Genomic DNA, 16605 nt, shown 5'->3' on the forward strand with positions numbered 1-16605 from the left:
TTTAGGTGGCTGGCAAGTGACACCAAATGTGTGCAGAGCCTCAGCTTTCAGTTTGTAAGTTACCTTTTTTCCAATATTTTTGCATATTTCTTACTTCACTGTACTTCAGTGATAATATTCCAGTGGCAAGGTACATGTGGACTGAGGCAGGAATACCTGCCTTGAACATCAGGCATCCTCAGAGAAGGAATCAAAGGGGTAGGTTCTTGTGCCTGTTGTCACTTTGATTGGCATATCAATGTCCAGCCACTAAAAATGTTCTTTCCACTCTTCAAACTCAGAGTTTAAATAAGGAGGGAAAAGCACAGGAAAGAGAACAGTGACAGGAGATGGAGGAAGGGAAGGTGAATTTAAGAAAAATGTAAGGAAGGGAGTCTCTAGACACCATATTTCTTATTGATGAATGAAGAATGGGATGGTTACTCACCAAAAATGTGAGATATAGTCATTCAGCTATTGCAGAAATTTTGCATTTTCGTCATCTATTGCCTTGTTGCTTTTTCCAATGTCTGAGCTGAGTCAGCTGAAGTCAGCTTACAGCACTGGGTGCTTGATACTGTCTAGTCACTCCCGTCTTTAAATGTGGCTCTTTAATTCTCTTTGTATGATGCACAATATTTGAAGATCATTAAGTAAAATTTGAAAAGTAGCAAGTGCTAAGCACACCTACAGTTTCTACAGCTGATAAACTCAGTTCACTTACTTCATCTCGTCCTTAGAGAAGGACTCGTGTCGGAAAGCTGGTTTTCCCCAACCAGTGAGGGTGATTCCTGTAAGGCTACCTTTACTCTGTGGGACTTGAAAATTTCATTCATGCTTGCTGTACACAGTATAATAATAGAAAAAAAAATACAGACACAGGGCAAAATAGGGATCATTAATAGTTGTCTCTGTGCTTTCTTTAAAATGGTAACTTAATAATTGTGGTTAGGGAAAAATTATTAAACAACATTAAAATAATATTAAATTTTTAAAAGTCATATCTACAGGCAGTGATAAATATGATGATATCTCATCTGTCTTTCAGACATATCCTAAATACTTATAGGCAAGAGAGTTCTAGATCTGAAACTGTTCACACTTTAAAAATGTGTGTGTCTTGTTTAACCAGCTGGACATAGCTTTACATAGTTGGTTTGTATTCCATTTCACCCCACTTCTTTCAGACAATACTTTAGCGAGAGATAAAGCATGTTGAACTTTGTGTTTAGCCGTTACAGAAGGAAAGGAAACAAAACTGCTGCAGAGTACTTGATCTTTTCTGGAAACTGGATAAAATGGCTTCCAGAAAAACAGCACAACAATACCACAGATTGTATCCAAATCATGTCCACTAAACTGGCATGGCCTTTTCATTTTATTGCCAGTTTAATACTGGGAAATAGGGGCTTGTGACATTTTTGAAGGAAGTTGTAAAATTGATTTTTTTTTTCTTTGTGGATGCACTAATGGGAAAAACATGGGAGAGGCAGTACCCATAGTGGGAAGGCTCTTGAGGGATTTACACTGAAAAAACCTCATATTAAACAACATATTGTACCTGTTCTTTTTCCTTCTCCACCGAGAAACATCCGGCTGCTCTTTCTGAATTTACCCTGTTCCCAGCCTGCCCACTCTTGACCTTGCTCTCAGAGAAGCCCTAATGGCTATCAAATTTTACAGTTTTCTTTGGCACAAGCGTCTTGAAAACATCATGGCAACTTGAAAGCTGTAAAAACTGCACTCTGTGTTCCTCTGATTCATTAGATTGTAACATTTACAAGGTCACAGCATCTAAAGAATAAAGATGTTAACATTTATGAGTCAAAAAAATAAAGTATTGCAGAAAGGGCCAGATGTAACAAATAATTTGTTTTATAGAAAAAGTGACTTAACAGGCATTTCGTGGAAAGAGATTTTTCAAAAATGGATTTTTCTCTGGAGGTGAAGGGTTTTTTTGGAGTAGAAATATTGAGAGTCTTGGTATGTCAATATATTCTCATAAAATTTGGACTTGGAGTAGATGATGAATTCTGATGCCGCAAAATAGATGGAAATGCTATTTCATCAGGTCAGATTTAGTGACATTGATAATTGATCACATTTTCCCGCCCAATTCTTCATACTTTGGTCGTATTTTGCAAATTTTAAGAGTAGAGCAGACTTGAAATGCGTGGAAATGTGCTGGTGCTAAACTCTTTGTAAGAATCTAACGTGTTTAGTAATATTGCTTAGGTTGAGTATTTCCCTGAGAGCTGAACTTCTGGCAAATTTCACCTGCACTTTACCAGAATGGTCTTTAACCTATGTTTGAGCTTTTATTCTGGCCTTTAGATCTGGAACTGGTTCCCTTCTTAAGGAAAGTGCAACTTGATGTGGGAAATACAAATTGCCTTAGGTTCAGGTTGTGCAGATTGTGATGTATATCTGCTGAACGTATTTTAAATGTAGACTCTGCCAAAGAATATGTATAAAAATGCAAATATTCCCATGTAATTTTCACTTATTTTCATGGCTTTTTCAGTCTCAAACCCAGTTATGAAGAAGAAAAAGATGCTGATCTGACTCTGATCCAGGACTTGAACTTGTTTGTAATTCTTGTCAGTGTGCATATAACTTCACTTCTGCCTGTTTCCTTTAAAGCAGTGATGTCAGTGCTACGTTGCTGTTTGTTCTGAATTGGAAATGGGAACAGAAAATTTCAGTGCTGATCCTGTCTTACGAATCTCTCTACTGTGAATCCCAGAAAATATGTCTTCCTGGCTTCACTAAGCCAGTGGCAATAATTGTAGAATTGGTTTTTCATCTCAGGCTGTTTTATCTTTGGATTTTACAAGGTTACTTTCTTTCACAAGCATCTGAGATCAAGCTTGCATGAAGCTATGCGATGAGGAGGACAGTTGTGCACTGTAAATCTTAGTTGTGTAGGATTTAGAACCTAGGAATAGGCCTTTTTTCCTGGTATTTTTCTGTGAATATGAGGATACTGCATTAGCCCTAGGAGGAACAGTGACCAAAACTCAATAAAGAATCAATAACATTTTTGAAAGCTCCTAGTAGAGAAGCCATAAAAGTGAAAAATATTACTACATGGAAATATGGGCTCCAGCACCTTGCAGTGTTCTTTGCTGCATAAGAGTTGTGGAAAAGCAGGCAAGATGCTGCTGTTGCAGAACTATAGGAGGACGTTTTTTAGCAGAAGGCAACTGATAAAAGAGAATTTTGCATCTGGTGTGCTTTGCCCTCTGTAGGGGCTAGCAGCAACCCCTCTTCAAGCAAGAAGGTAAAACACAGTTTCTTTCCTGTCAAGTTTGTAAGGGCAATGTTATTTACTGTCAGAGCCTTTTTGGCAGTATTTTGCTTAAAGCAATTAGATAAAGGAAGATGAATATCAAAATTTTCTTTCTTTAGATACTGGAGAAATACATGGCTTCAGGCATCAAGATGTATTTACAAAGATTTTAATGTTTCTTTTTCTAACTATTTAATGGATCCAACTTCTTTATGAGAAATTCTACATCTGCATAATATACCTGCACAATCGCTTTTGTTTGTGGTTCTGCAAATTAGAAGTTGATGTGGGCAGACAGCTTTCTTTGACTATTTATTTTAAAATGTTCAAGGACATAAATTACTCCTTTCAAAGTCAATTTAAGTTTTTGTTTACTAAATTAGCTCCAGATCTTGCCCTTATATTGCTAGTCAAGAAATACTTTAAAATGGACACAGATTTTATTCAATCTCATGCCTATTTTGAACATCTTCTGTTGCATTGTGAGTGTTGGGATCTGTGGCCTTGACAGATGCCAAGATAAAAATTGTGTCAATGCACGCTTTCCCATTTTCTACAGAAATCTGTGGAATTCAACACTAAACACTGAATTTGGCTCATTGACTTCCAGGCCTCAGTCATTCTTCTTTTTGCATGTTAATAGCCATAAGGCTTCTTATGACAGTTTAGCTGTGACACTCATCCAAAATTCATCAAATCCATGCAGGCATTTGCTTTGATTTCAGTAGCTGTGCCCATGATGATCTGTAGCTGTGCTGACAAAGTTTGTTGCATGTGTTGGAACACACATTTTTGGACATTCAGGAACTTAATTAATTTCAAGTGATGCAATGAAGAGTGGGAATTAATTTTTCTGGAGGTAGACTTTTTACTTTCTTGGCATAAATTCTGTACCACCTTCCTAGGAGAGCTGGTTACTGCTTGGAAAAGATAACTAACAGTCAATTAATGACAGTGCTGAAAATGTTTAGACAAAATGGGAACCAGGCATTTTGCAACTTCCTCGTTTTTTTTACAGTTTGGTTTGTCTTGTGGACATTAGTTATTGCACGCTGATGTGTCTCTGCTGTAACAGAAAGCTGAAATACTGTGATATGGGAAGCAAAATAGTTTATTCGTGTTTTATTTTGAACCTTTCATAGTTATATGTTCTTCTGGAAGAGGTGTCTGCAGAGTGGCATTGTGAGGCTCATGAGAATTCCATCTCTTTGTGGCAGAATACACAAATTAAACCAATCATGGGGCAGGGTCAATTTCACCTCTAATAATGAAAGAAGAATCAACCCCATTATGTATGAGGGAAATACAAGTCCCATCAAACTAAAAAGAATCAGGTTACTTAAAACAAATTCAAATTCTCTTCCTATAACTGAAATACAAGGACTGTAAATTAGAGCACATCCTCATGGTAACATATCCTCAGATACTTGTCTAGAGTATTTTTTAAAAGTTCTTAGATGCTTGCATTGCATAACAACAGAAGTCTCATAGAGTGGGTGTTCTCTAAGTAACACCGCTGCTCCTTGAGGAGGGCAGTAGAAGAGCACGGCTGTGTTCCCTAGGGATGTGCTCAAAGAGTTATTTCCAGATGGTAACAAAGAGATTCACCTCTGCTTTCCAGAAAGAATTAGGATGGAGTTTCTAAGTCTCTTTCACCTTGGTAAATAGCTGTACCACTACAGTTGCTAGTACACCCAAGTAACCAAGTTTCTTTTTACCTCTTTTACTTTAAAACTTTTGAAAGAAGCAGTGGATTTTTGAGGTTTTTCTGAACCAGTTCCAGAGAGAGATGATCAAAATTATTTTGCCAGCGTCTGAGGATGTCCTTACATCCAGCCCTGGGATTGGGACGTGCTGTCTTTTTTGGACACACTAAGCTCAAATGGGTTCTTGGCAGGTGGTGTCAGTACTGAAAATGCCTCTACACCTTCTTAATCATTTTGGTGCATTTAATTCTTGTCTGAGACTCCCACAATTCCTGCCATTGTAGTACCACATGGATTTAATTTCTCTTGGAGTGGCAATACTGCAATTCTCTTTTAAGGTGATTTCTTCACTAAACACCCCAAGAGTTCCCCATCTGAACAGCTGGAATTTAAGGAATTGAAAACTTTATAAATATTTTGCCAGTGTAGACAAAACTTTGAGTTTCTCTTTGAGAAACCTTGCAAATTCATCAGTAGATGCACCTACATCCATCACAATTTCATGGTTGAATACCTACATTTATTTTTTTCCTCTTGGTTTTGGTTTTTGTTATGGTAATTCCTGCATAATAAAAGACAATATTAAGAGATCAAATGCTAAAAATGCTAAGGATAGTTGAAGCTATAAAACTAGCAGGGAAAGCAGAGGTATTTAGAGTTGAGGTTTTGATTAATACCCAATTCTATCAATTATAGGAAAAAAAGAGTGATAGGATATGACCTACCCAAAAGGAAATGAACACAGATGGCCCCTGCGAATTTTGAGGCTTATAGTAGACAAAATGAAGAACAAGGCTGGAGGTTTTATGTGATTGAATGTACTCCTATTACTTTTACTCTATATGAAGCTTACTAAGGAAGCTGTATTCTGGCATGTCAGATGTAGTATTCTGTCCATAAATTACAGCTGTTGCACACTGAGGCATTCTTTAAAGAATGTCTTCCTCCAGGTAAAAGAGATGATGGAGTGGTGGTCACATTGCTTGAATTTCTCCTGGCAGTTGGAGCTTCAAAAATGTTTAACATTTGGACTTTGTAGGCTTTTTGCATGTTTTTGTGAGGTGTTCTTCTTTGGGTTTGTTGTTTTTTTGTTTTGTTTTTTTTCATTTGTTTTGGTTTTTAGTGGTGGGGGGAGAGAGGGGCTGGGGTTTTTGTGGTGTGTTTTTGCTTTGGTTTTTTTGGAAATGCAAGTACACCAGTCTTAGCCCCTTGGTTTTTTTGCTAGCCATGCTGGAGATAGAAATTCCAATCAGCCTGCTAGGTGAAGTTTTTAAATAATTAATTGGGTTTTGGAGAGAAGAAACACAAAAACCCCCACAATGTGGCTCTGAAAATGAGTTAGAATGTTTGGTTCCACTTCTAGTTTTTTACAGCTACTGGGATGCAAAAGGGAGAAATAATATTCTAATCCTTTTGCATTATTAATTGTGACTTGAACTCCTAAGAGAACGAGATGAAAAGAATCTGTTTCTTTTGCTATTTTTGTGGTTTCTGTATCTGTTGCATTACGTTTTCCATAACTTGAGTATTTGTTTTGCATCATCACTTTGTGCTGCTAATCACAGTACATCTTTTTAGAAATAAGTATTATATAAGGGGCAGTCATTCAAAAGGCTTCACATTTCTTTGGTATTTTTTGTCCCTTTTGATAGCTGTCCCACTGCTTATTTAAACAAATAGTACTGTTTGATCAATTGTTTGAAAAAAAAAAAAGGAATTAATTGCTCAACCCTTGGCAGTCTGATGCTGAGGAACATAACAGGTGGTAACAGCTTCTTCTGAATGCCCTCTTCTGAAAAGACTCATTGCTGGATAAAAGTTAAGAACAAACCTTGAAATGAAGAGGCCATTTTTTCTGAGTGTCCTGAGGGGAACACCTGAGACACCTGACATCAAAATCCTCTTAGATGCTTTTTGAGTATTGACTTGGCCTGTTAAAACATGGCATTACTGTAGAGCTCTCTTTTTGTCCCTGTAGCCTGTAGGGAACAACAGGAAGTTTCTGGAAATATTCATGAATGGTTGTGGAAGGTGCAAATTTCTGCTGAGTGGAAAGCAGACTGTAACATTTTGGGAATATGCACCCAGGCACACGGAGCTGTGGCCTAATGAGAGCAGCTTCTCAGAGACTGCATTGCAGGTTGTTTGGGATGAGCACTTGACTTGCTGGTTCTTGTTTTCAATAAAAATCATAGATTTCTCTTTTTGCTCTCATACTGGACTTGGAAGGTAGAGCACAAGCACAGGCTGTGCTGAGTGGGCACTTGTCCAGCTCATGGATGGAAATTGTTAGTAAAGAATGAGAACCTTCAGGAAAAGAGCAGTGCTTTAAAGACTAGGAAATTTACCTTTAAGCAGCAGCTTGTATTTTGGTTTGGAAGATCATTTCTCCAGCTTCCTATTTCTGGTATTGCTGTGGTGCCAAATGCTGAGTTACAAAATAGCCAGCTGGTCTTGCAGATAAAGCCAAGCCTGTCATTCCCTTTTCAAGCTGCTGAGGAGGTTATACAAGGGAGTCTTCAAAGCTGTTGAAGGCAGGTGATGGAGACTTGGAGAATTCTGAGTTTAAAGTAGATTTTTGGGAGAGGCCAACATGAGGGAGAAGCCTTGCAACAGAACTTGGGAAAAGCCTGTCCCTGCTCTCACAGATTGCATGAGGAGGGACAAACCCAGCCATTCTCAGTCCAAGCACCAGAAGTAGGGAAGGCACTGAGTGGCTGAGTCTGAAGTGGCTCTTCAGACGAGTCTGATTTTGCCCAAGCCACCTTGACCTCTTTGGATTGCATCTGGGTATGATACCAGGTAGCAAGAGCTTTTAATTGAGTGCTTTTAGAAGGGAAAAAAAAAAGAGAGAGAAAATCTATGTGAACATTAACCTAATTCAGAAAAATGTCAATCACCTCTGCAATGGGAGGCACATTTGAAATGTAATGCTGGGGTAACTCAGATATTCTAACAGGTGGTTTTCTAAAATAATAACTTTATCTGTTTATCATGTGCTGCCTAACTTAGGGAGATTAACTGTGGTTTTTGGTCTAGCACAACACAAATTTAGACCTGATACTTATCAAGCCATGAGGCTATCTTTAATTATTTATGTATTTTTAGTTGCTTGATGTGCGTCACTTAATTATTCACCAGAGTGACTGTGATACTGATGTTCCATGTATAAGCCAAAATACAGTTTGTAGAAAGAAGAAAGTTTGCTTTTTCTAGAATGAGTGATTTTTTTGTATGAGGGAGGGAAGATCATGACAGGATTGTTTGTAATTGAAGCAGAATCCATCTCTCATCTTTTATGATCCTCTTTAAGATACAGGCCAGTGTGATAAAAACCCCAAACAACTCTATCATACCTTCTGAGAAGAAAATACTGACATTTTTGTGGTTCTGGTTGTAAGTGATTAATACAGAAGATTATAGTTTATTTGTTATAAAAGGCATACTTTTGTCTCATGCCATATTAATAGTATGCTTCTCATAGTTGTTACAAGTCAAAGGTTTCATTCATTCATTCTCTGCCTGATTATTTTGAAGCCAGAAAATTGAAACTACATTTTAAATATAAAGTGTAGCAAAATCAAGTGTTCCTTTTTTTATTTTTGACAACATATCATTGTTTACTGTGATGATACTCCAATTATTTTGGGAAAGAGTGTTCTATACATTGGCCTGCTGCTTTTCAGACAAATATGAGCCTGATATATTCAGTCCCTGACCATGTGCTGAAGTAGGCAAAATGAGCCTAAAAGAAAGATTAGGGATGGGCATATTTGAAAAAACATGCTCAGTTGGAGAATTTTTTCTGTATTGTTAGAATTCCCTTTTTACAAAAGCTTTTTTTCTCTCCTCTTGTGTTTTAGATATCGATGAGTGTGAAAATGACTTCTACAATGGGGGTTGTGTCCACGAGTGTATCAACATTCCAGGCAACTACAGGTGTACGTGCTATGATGGATTCATGTTAGCCCACGATGGCCACAACTGTCTTGGTAAGTGGTGAATGCAAGAAACTTTAATTTCATGGCTGTGGCAAGAAGGCCTGATCTGTTTTCTGCATTTTATCGTCTGGCACATCTTCAGTAAAGACTTGATCTAGGTCACAATGAATACATTCAAACCTGTGTGTTGGCCCCAGTGTGGTTTAGGTCAGACTCTTCCAGCTGTCACTCTTAATCTCGACATGCTCAAAGCAGAATGCCCATGTTTAATATTGCTGAGGAAAGCCCTGACCCCACAGCCTGTGCTGGATGCTTGGGCTTCTTCTTTAAGAAAAGCAATCTGTTAAATATATTAAATATACTGAGATATTATATTTTGTCAGTTTCTTCCAACTTTTGTCATCCTAGTCATATTTTTAGAGCTTTCCCTCCCTTTTTCCCCTTTTCAAGCAGTACAGTTCTGGGATATGGTGTATGAACATAAATTACAGAATGTTAGAAGTACAAGTAAGCCGGGAAAGAATACTTGGACAATGAAACAGGGCAGAAGAAAACTAATCACTAATAACTGGAGGGACACTGTCCACTGACTGTGCAAAGCTCAGTGGAGGATCTTCATTGCTTCAGCAGTCTGAGGATTTGGGGATCTGTATTTTTGATTCATGGCCATTGCTCTGGTTCAAATAGGGTGGGTTTGTCCTAGAGTTACATAGGTATATATTCTTGTGTGTGTTCCTCACACCAGTTGCCTGGAAATGAACCTACACTGCTATGTCCAATTTCCCATAGGTTCTTACTTGTTGGTTAATTTTTGCTTAGAGACTCTTTCTCACTATTCCCAATATAAATGGAATGACCACATTTTGGTACAGTCCTAAGTTAATTTCAAGGTGATGTTTATAAAACAGTGTAAAAGGAATATTTTTCTCTGGGTCAGCAGCAGCTCTACTTTAGTAAAAACTGAGATATTTTCAATGAAATTCAAGAAATGAGGCAGCAAACCAGAAATATTGAAGTCCAATATCACCAGTCTGCACTAACTGAAGCTATGAAAGAACTAGGATTTCAGGGCAAGGATTTGATTAGCCTTTCAGTAGATGTATTTTGTACTGCATTTATTTTCAAACAGAGTAATATTTGTTCAGATGGATTATATCCTGACCGTTGACATGAGGTTTTACTCAAACTTCCAAATTTCATTTGTAATAGAACAGACTAAAATAGATTTATTTGCCTCAGCCTGAGGTGGTCAAATGATTAATGGTGCAAGAGGTATTTCTTATACAAAGAGCAGCCAGACATTAATTTAAAAAATAAAGAAAAGCTCTATTTATTCTAATATTCATAAATTCTCACTAAAACAGGACATAGACATAATCAAATAGTTCAAGTATTTGAAATTCAAATAACTGTGCATATGTGTTGTTTCAAACAGCTTGCTAGTTTCAACTTTGTCCAAACAACTCCCATTACAGTAGGGAAAAAACCCTCTTGAACAATGAACAGCAAAAGGAGTGACCTGATCGACGATGAGCCATTGAGGAGATCTGTGGGACTTTTTTTGGACTTGCTGTCTGTGTTATTGCTCTCTGGTCATGAAATGAAGAGGCTAAATCTACAGAGATAGCCACATTTCCAATTACATTTTCATTAATTTATATTCAACCACTTGATTTTTTTTGTGTTTTTTTTTTTTTAATTAAAAGAAAAGCCAACAAAAATACAAACAGGTGACTACATTGGGAATAATAGCAAAGAGCTCCCTTTCTCCCAATGTACAACCTTATGATACTAAAAGAGATCACAATTGTCTTTCTGATTTTGAGACCATGGACTGGGGAGGTTGTGTCTGCAACTAATAAATCGTCTGTAGCATGTCTTAGTAAAATATCTGGTTTTACTTACAGGCACTGAAAAGGGAATCAAGGCACATTCCCCCTTCCTTCCTTCCTTCCGCCGCTTCCTTCCTTCCTTCCTTCCGCCGCTTCCTTCCTTCCTTCCTTCCGCCGCTTCCTTCCTTCCTTCCTTCCGCCGCTTCCTTCCTTCCTTCCTTCCGCCGCTTCCTTCCTTCCTTCCTTCCGCCGCTTCCTTCCTTCCTTCCTTCCGCCGCTTCCTTCCTTCCTTCCTTCCGCCGCTTCCTTCCTTCCTTCCTTCCGCCGCTTCCTTCCTTCCTTCCTTCCGCCGCTTCCTTCCTTCCTTCCTTCCGCCGCTTCCTTCCTTCCTTCCTTCCGCCGCTTCCTTCCTTCCTTCCTTCCGCCGCTTCCTTCCTTCCTTCCTTCCGCCGCTTCCTTCCTTCCTTCCTTCCGCCGCTTCCTTCCTTCCTTCCTTCCGCCGCTTCCTTCCTTCCTTCCTTCCGCCGCTTCCTTCCTTCCTTCCTTCCGCCGCTTCCTTCCTTCCTTCCTTCCGCCGCTTCCTTCCTTCCTTCCTTCCGCCGCTTCCTTCCTTCCTTCCTTCCGCCGCTTCCTTCCTTCCTTCCTTCCGCCGCTTCCTTCCTTCCTTCCTTCCGCCGCTTCCTTCCTTCCTTCCTTCCGCCGCTTCCTTCCTTCCTTCCTTCCGCCGCTTCCTTCCTTCCTTCCTTCCGCCGCTTCCTTCCTTCCTTCCTTCCGCCGCTTCCTTCCTTCCTTCCTTCCGCCGCTTCCTTCCTTCCTTCCTTCCGCCGCTTCCTTCCTTCCTTCCTTCCGCCGCTTCCTTCCTTCCTTCCTTCCGCCGCTTCCTTCCTTCCTTCCTTCCGCCGCTTCCTTCCTTCCTTCCTTCCGCCGCTTCCTTCCTTCCTTCCTTCCGCCGCTTCCTTCCTTCCTTCCTTCCGCCGCTTCCTTCCTTCCTTCCTTCCGCCGCTTCCTTCCTTCCTTCCTTCCGCCGCTTCCTTCCTTCCTTCCTTCCGCCGCTTCCTTCCTTCCTTCCTTCCGCCGCTTCCTTCCTTCCTTCCTTCCGCCGCTTCCTTCCTTCCTTCCTTCCGCCGCTTCCTTCCTTCCTTCCTTCCGCCGCTTCCTTCCTTCCTTCCTTCCGCCGCTTCCTTCCTTCCTTCCTTCCGCCGCTTCCTTCCTTCCTTCCTTCCGCCGCTTCCTTCCTTCCTTCCTTCCGCCGCTTCCTTCCTTCCTTCCTTCCGCCGCTTCCTTCCTTCCTTCCTTCCGCCGCTTCCTTCCTTCCTTCCTTCCGCCGCTTCCTTCCTTCCTTCCTTCCGCCGCTTCCTTCCTTCCTTCCTTCCGCCGCTTCCTTCCTTCCTTCCTTCCGCCGCTTCCTTCCTTCCTTCCTTCCGCCGCTTCCTTCCTTCCTTCCTTCCGCCGCTTCCTTCCTTCCTTCCTTCCGCCGCTTCCTTCCTTCCTTCCTTCCGCCGCTTCCTTCCTTCCTTCCTTCCGCCGCTTCCTTCCTTCCTTCCTTCCGCCGCTTCCTTCCTTCCTTCCTTCCGCCGCTTCCTTCCTTCCTTCCTTCCGCCGCTTCCTTCCTTCCTTCCTTCCGCCGCTTCCTTCCTTCCTTCCTTCCGCCGCTTCCTTCCTTCCTTCCTTCCGCCGCTTCCTTCCTTCCTTCCTTCCGCCGCTTCCTTCCTTCCTTCCTTCCGCCGCTTCCTTCCTTCCTTCCTTCCGCCGCTTCCTTCCTTCCTTCCTTCCGCCGCTTCCTTCCTTCCTTCCTTCCGCCGCTTCCTTCCTTCCTTCCTTCCGCCGCTTCCTTCCTTCCTTCCTTCCGCCGCTTCCTTCCTTCCTTCCTTCCGCCCCTTCCTTCCGCCACTTCCTTCCGCCACTTCCTTCCTTTTGGAATTATTTTACTGAGGGCCAGCATGTCTGCTTGTAAGGTTTTAGACTGAAGATTTCAATTGTGACAATAACCATGCCAATCTTGCTATGGCTGTTTGTTGTGTGCTGACTCAGATATGGGACAGCATTGCTAGAAAAGAGAGAGCTTTTTTTGGATGGCATTTTCCTGCCATTATTTGCACCCCACCTAGTTGCTGGCATTGTCAGTTATACTGACTGTTGTGACAGCCTAGTGGTTTCCATTAGTAGAGGATCAGTTTTTGAAAAGGGGGACATTCTAATCCCTTCTCTTCTTGATCACCTTTATTTCCCTTCTCTTATGCTACCAGCAATATGTAAATGCAGTAAGAGGTTGCAGTGAGGTCTCAAATCAAAACCAAACCCTGTATTTGCACAAACAAATTTAAATTAGGATTTCTATAACATTTTGGAAATTGGTTTGCTTATTCCAAAGGTTTTCTTTTTCACCACGATGAAATTAGGCATTGAAAGGAATTGAAGTTTTGGTGAGTCCACTGGTTTGCATCAGTTCTTGCTTTTTGAGAAACCACTCATTTTTCATGGATTTTATGGAGACAAAGAATGCTTCACAAGATTAGTATCAATGTTTTTCACCTTTCTTATAATGAAAAAGATTTCATCAGAACTTCTGCATATCTTCTTTGACATCAAGTCTTCTACATATCTTGCTTGACTGTGTTCTCTGCAAGATCTTAAGCCATCTCTTTTTGACAGGGTTTACATTCCTTTATAAATCTTCACTGAATGTCTTTCTAGTAACATCAGTACACCAAGATGATTAAAATCTTCTTTATAAATAGCAAACTTGGAATATTCAGTTACAGCAGATGCTGTGGACAAGTTAAGTGCTTTTTCCTGAGTTCTTCCTCCAACATTTCCTTTCTTCCTCCCTTCCTGCCTTCCTCCCTTCCCTCCTTCCTATGATGATATCCTTGTCTAGCTAAAAATAAACATTTTATGCACTCCCTTGAGTAGTTTTTTCTCAAAAATTGCTCTAAATTCTGCTCAGTGGATGCAAGACTAGTATTTGGTGTCATACAGTAGGTTTGAAATAGGATTTCCTTTCTTATGCATGAAATACAAATTTGAGGGGTTTTATAATGCTTATCTGTTCTGAGGTAAATAAGAATAACTATCACCTGCTTTCATCTCTCCTTTTTGTGTGTTGTTTGGGGGTTTTTTCCATATTTTCTTTCTCCTGGGGTCTGATTTGTGATAGTCACTTTTTAAATAGGGTATAAGAATTGCATAAGCAATTCTTGCTGTCAGGCTGCACACATCCTAACTCTTCCTTTTTTTAAAGATTAGGATAGGTTCTATGAAGTCCTTTGCTTTTTAGTAAGCATACTAAAGATGGTTGCAAATTCTTCTAGAAAGTATCAAAAAAGATGCAAAGCAGCATGGACAAAAAAAAATTATTGTATTCAGAGACATACTTATTTTATTTTAAAGTTTTTCTGTGGTATTAATTCCTGTAGGAACATGCCTTAATGCCTTGTAAATCGTAATAAAATTGTCCTCAGAAAGTTCTGTAAGGAAATGAAATAAAATTTTCATTGTTCTATAGATTAGTAACTAGGCAAACAGATTAAGTTACTTCTCAGTCTTCACACAAGGTTTCTCCATGTCTATACCATAGGCAGGAATAGAATTCTTACCCTTCTGCATCCCTGATTTTATTTCAAATAGTCTGTGTAGCTTTGGTTTCTCTTACAGAAAAATAGCAATTACTAAGTTTGGACACTTGTAATATGATATCTCAATTGATTCTTTTGTATGTGTGACCTCCTGCAGATAACTATAAAAGTAGGTTTTGATGATTCAGTATAGCTTATGGTTCTTCAGCAGCTAATTATTTGTCTGATTAGAGAAAAAGAATCCTGGGAAGCAGAGGGAAATTCTGGTCAGAAATTGGGACAGAAGTGCAATTCCTAGTGTGTATGATAGGTTCCGCGGAGCTCTCTGCAGGAGCGGAGCAGACACAAGTGTGGCAGACACAGACACAGTGTCAGCTGTGAATTGAATAGCAAAGTCCTGGCTGTGTCCACAACCTTGAAGGTGTGCTTGGGGCAGAAGGCCTGATTTTCCAGCCTGAATAATGGAAATTAGCTTTTTATTTGTCTGTTGTCAGATGGTACTTTGCATCTCTTGACAAAGTGGCTAAGTCACATGGAAACCCTGTGGGAAAGGAGAGGTGGCATTTTCCCTGGAGCATCTGAACCTGCTCCAGGAGTGGTATTCATTTGCCAGCTCTGGTAGGTGCAGCAAAGCAGCAATTCCAGCCAGGCATTTGGGAGCCTGCAGCTAAAAGAGAAACTTCTGAGATGAACCAGGGACTGATGAGGCACAGGCATTGAGATGCCTCTTATAAAATAGACCTTGGGATCTCAAACCAGTATAAAATTTCATTTTTGAAGTCACACAATTTCGTTTCTTCTAAGGTCTTCTAGAGGTTAAGATCTAAACCCAAGTGCCTGTCTTGAAGTACTCCTTTAAAATCTCTTGGCTTACTTTAAAAGAGAAGAGGTTTAACCCCGGCATGGAGGTGTAATTCTTGGCTGGGTGGTAGTAATCTGCAATCAGACTCAGATGAAAAAGCTAACATTACTATATGCATAAAATCACAGAATCATTTAGGTTGGAAAAGCCCTCCAAGATCATTGAGTTTAACCTTTAGATCATAGAGTCCAACTTTTAAATGTATGTATATTACATCATATGATTCAGTCATTTTTCAGTAAATATTCCAGGGTTCTATGGTTTTGGTGGTTTTTTTCCCCAAAATAAATCCAAACAGGTAGAAATTAAATTCTACCTGTTCTTATCTTGTTGTTCTAACACACACACTGGGACTTGGGATTGTGGTCTCATCTGACTATCAACATGAAGTGGGAGGGGAGTTGCAAATGTGTGAGAAATCATTCCTAAAGCTACCAGATGTATCTTGTCCAGAAATGTCATATAACTCAGGATTGCATAATTACTGGTATGATTAAAGAGATCAGTGTCTTTCTTTTAATTTAGCTGTATTTTTCTTCCTCTCCTGACAGCTGTGCACAATTGTTGCTTGCTTAAACTCCAAGCAAATGCTGGTATTCCTGATATTTAGTTTTCTTTCTATTTCCTGACAGTTCAAATAGATTTTTTTATTAACCTTTTTAATATGAAACTAAACAACTTTTGCAAGGTTTTTCTTAGTTTCATAAAAATATTTTTAAGAGGAGCTGAAAAGTGGTTCATTTTCTTGGCCATCTTCCAGTTTTCCATGCCCTTCTTTCCTAGTTCCAGAAGACTATTAGGTGAGCTGACAGTTATGTTTTGTCCCTTTCTAGCACATTAGCAGGTCCTCTAATAATATTATCAGTCATAAACTGTCTTCCAGATTTTCCTGGTTAGTTATTCCAAGCCCATTGGCAGATACGGGGAAGGTTGAATGTACCAAATAGCCTTCTTTTTATAACTCTTCATTTTTTATTAAAACAAATGTAAAATTATGGTATTTTTCTAGAGAAGGTTAATAATCTAAATCTTGAAGTTCTTACTCATTTCCAGACTTTCACTTGAACAGGATTTTGGGACTTGGAGGTGGTTTATGCCTTAAGAGAAGCAGGCCAGACCCCAAATCACGTCTCAGTAGTTGACTAGCAAGGAGCTGTTCTAACTGTGAGGGGTCCAAGCCACAAGATGGGAATGGGAATGTATAAAATATATATTTATAGACAAGATGAGAACTGTTGAAATGCAAGGTTTAACAGCACATTTATCTGCATGTTTTAAACTCTTGTGAGCTCTGCCTTTTCTGCAAAAGATGACAGGCAATTATCAGGTCCTTGGGGTGTAGTAAGAGCCTCAAGATGAGGGGAGCTTCTGGTATTTAGCTACTGAACCTTCCCAAGACAAGCTGCAGTGAGCACATT

At 39.9% G+C, this 16605-nt stretch overlaps 1 protein-coding gene across 1 annotated transcript in view; it reads left to right on the forward strand.

The window, feature by feature from the left end:
- The window catches only part of SCUBE1 (signal peptide, CUB domain and EGF like domain containing 1), a 194651-nt gene that overhangs the window by 20122 nt on the left and 157924 nt on the right, over window positions 1-16605 (forward strand). Inside the window, exon 3 of the mRNA XM_014309410.2 lies at window positions 8841-8969. Within this exon, the coding sequence (XP_014164885.1) occupies window positions 8841-8969 (129 nt within the window). The remainder of the gene's footprint in view (window positions 1-8840; window positions 8970-16605) is intronic.

This window comes from Geospiza fortis, unplaced genomic scaffold (assembly GCF_000277835.1).
Source record: "Geospiza fortis unplaced genomic scaffold, GeoFor_1.0 scaffold164, whole genome shotgun sequence".
In the NCBI taxonomy this organism is placed as follows: Eukaryota; Metazoa; Chordata; class Aves; order Passeriformes; family Thraupidae; genus Geospiza; species Geospiza fortis.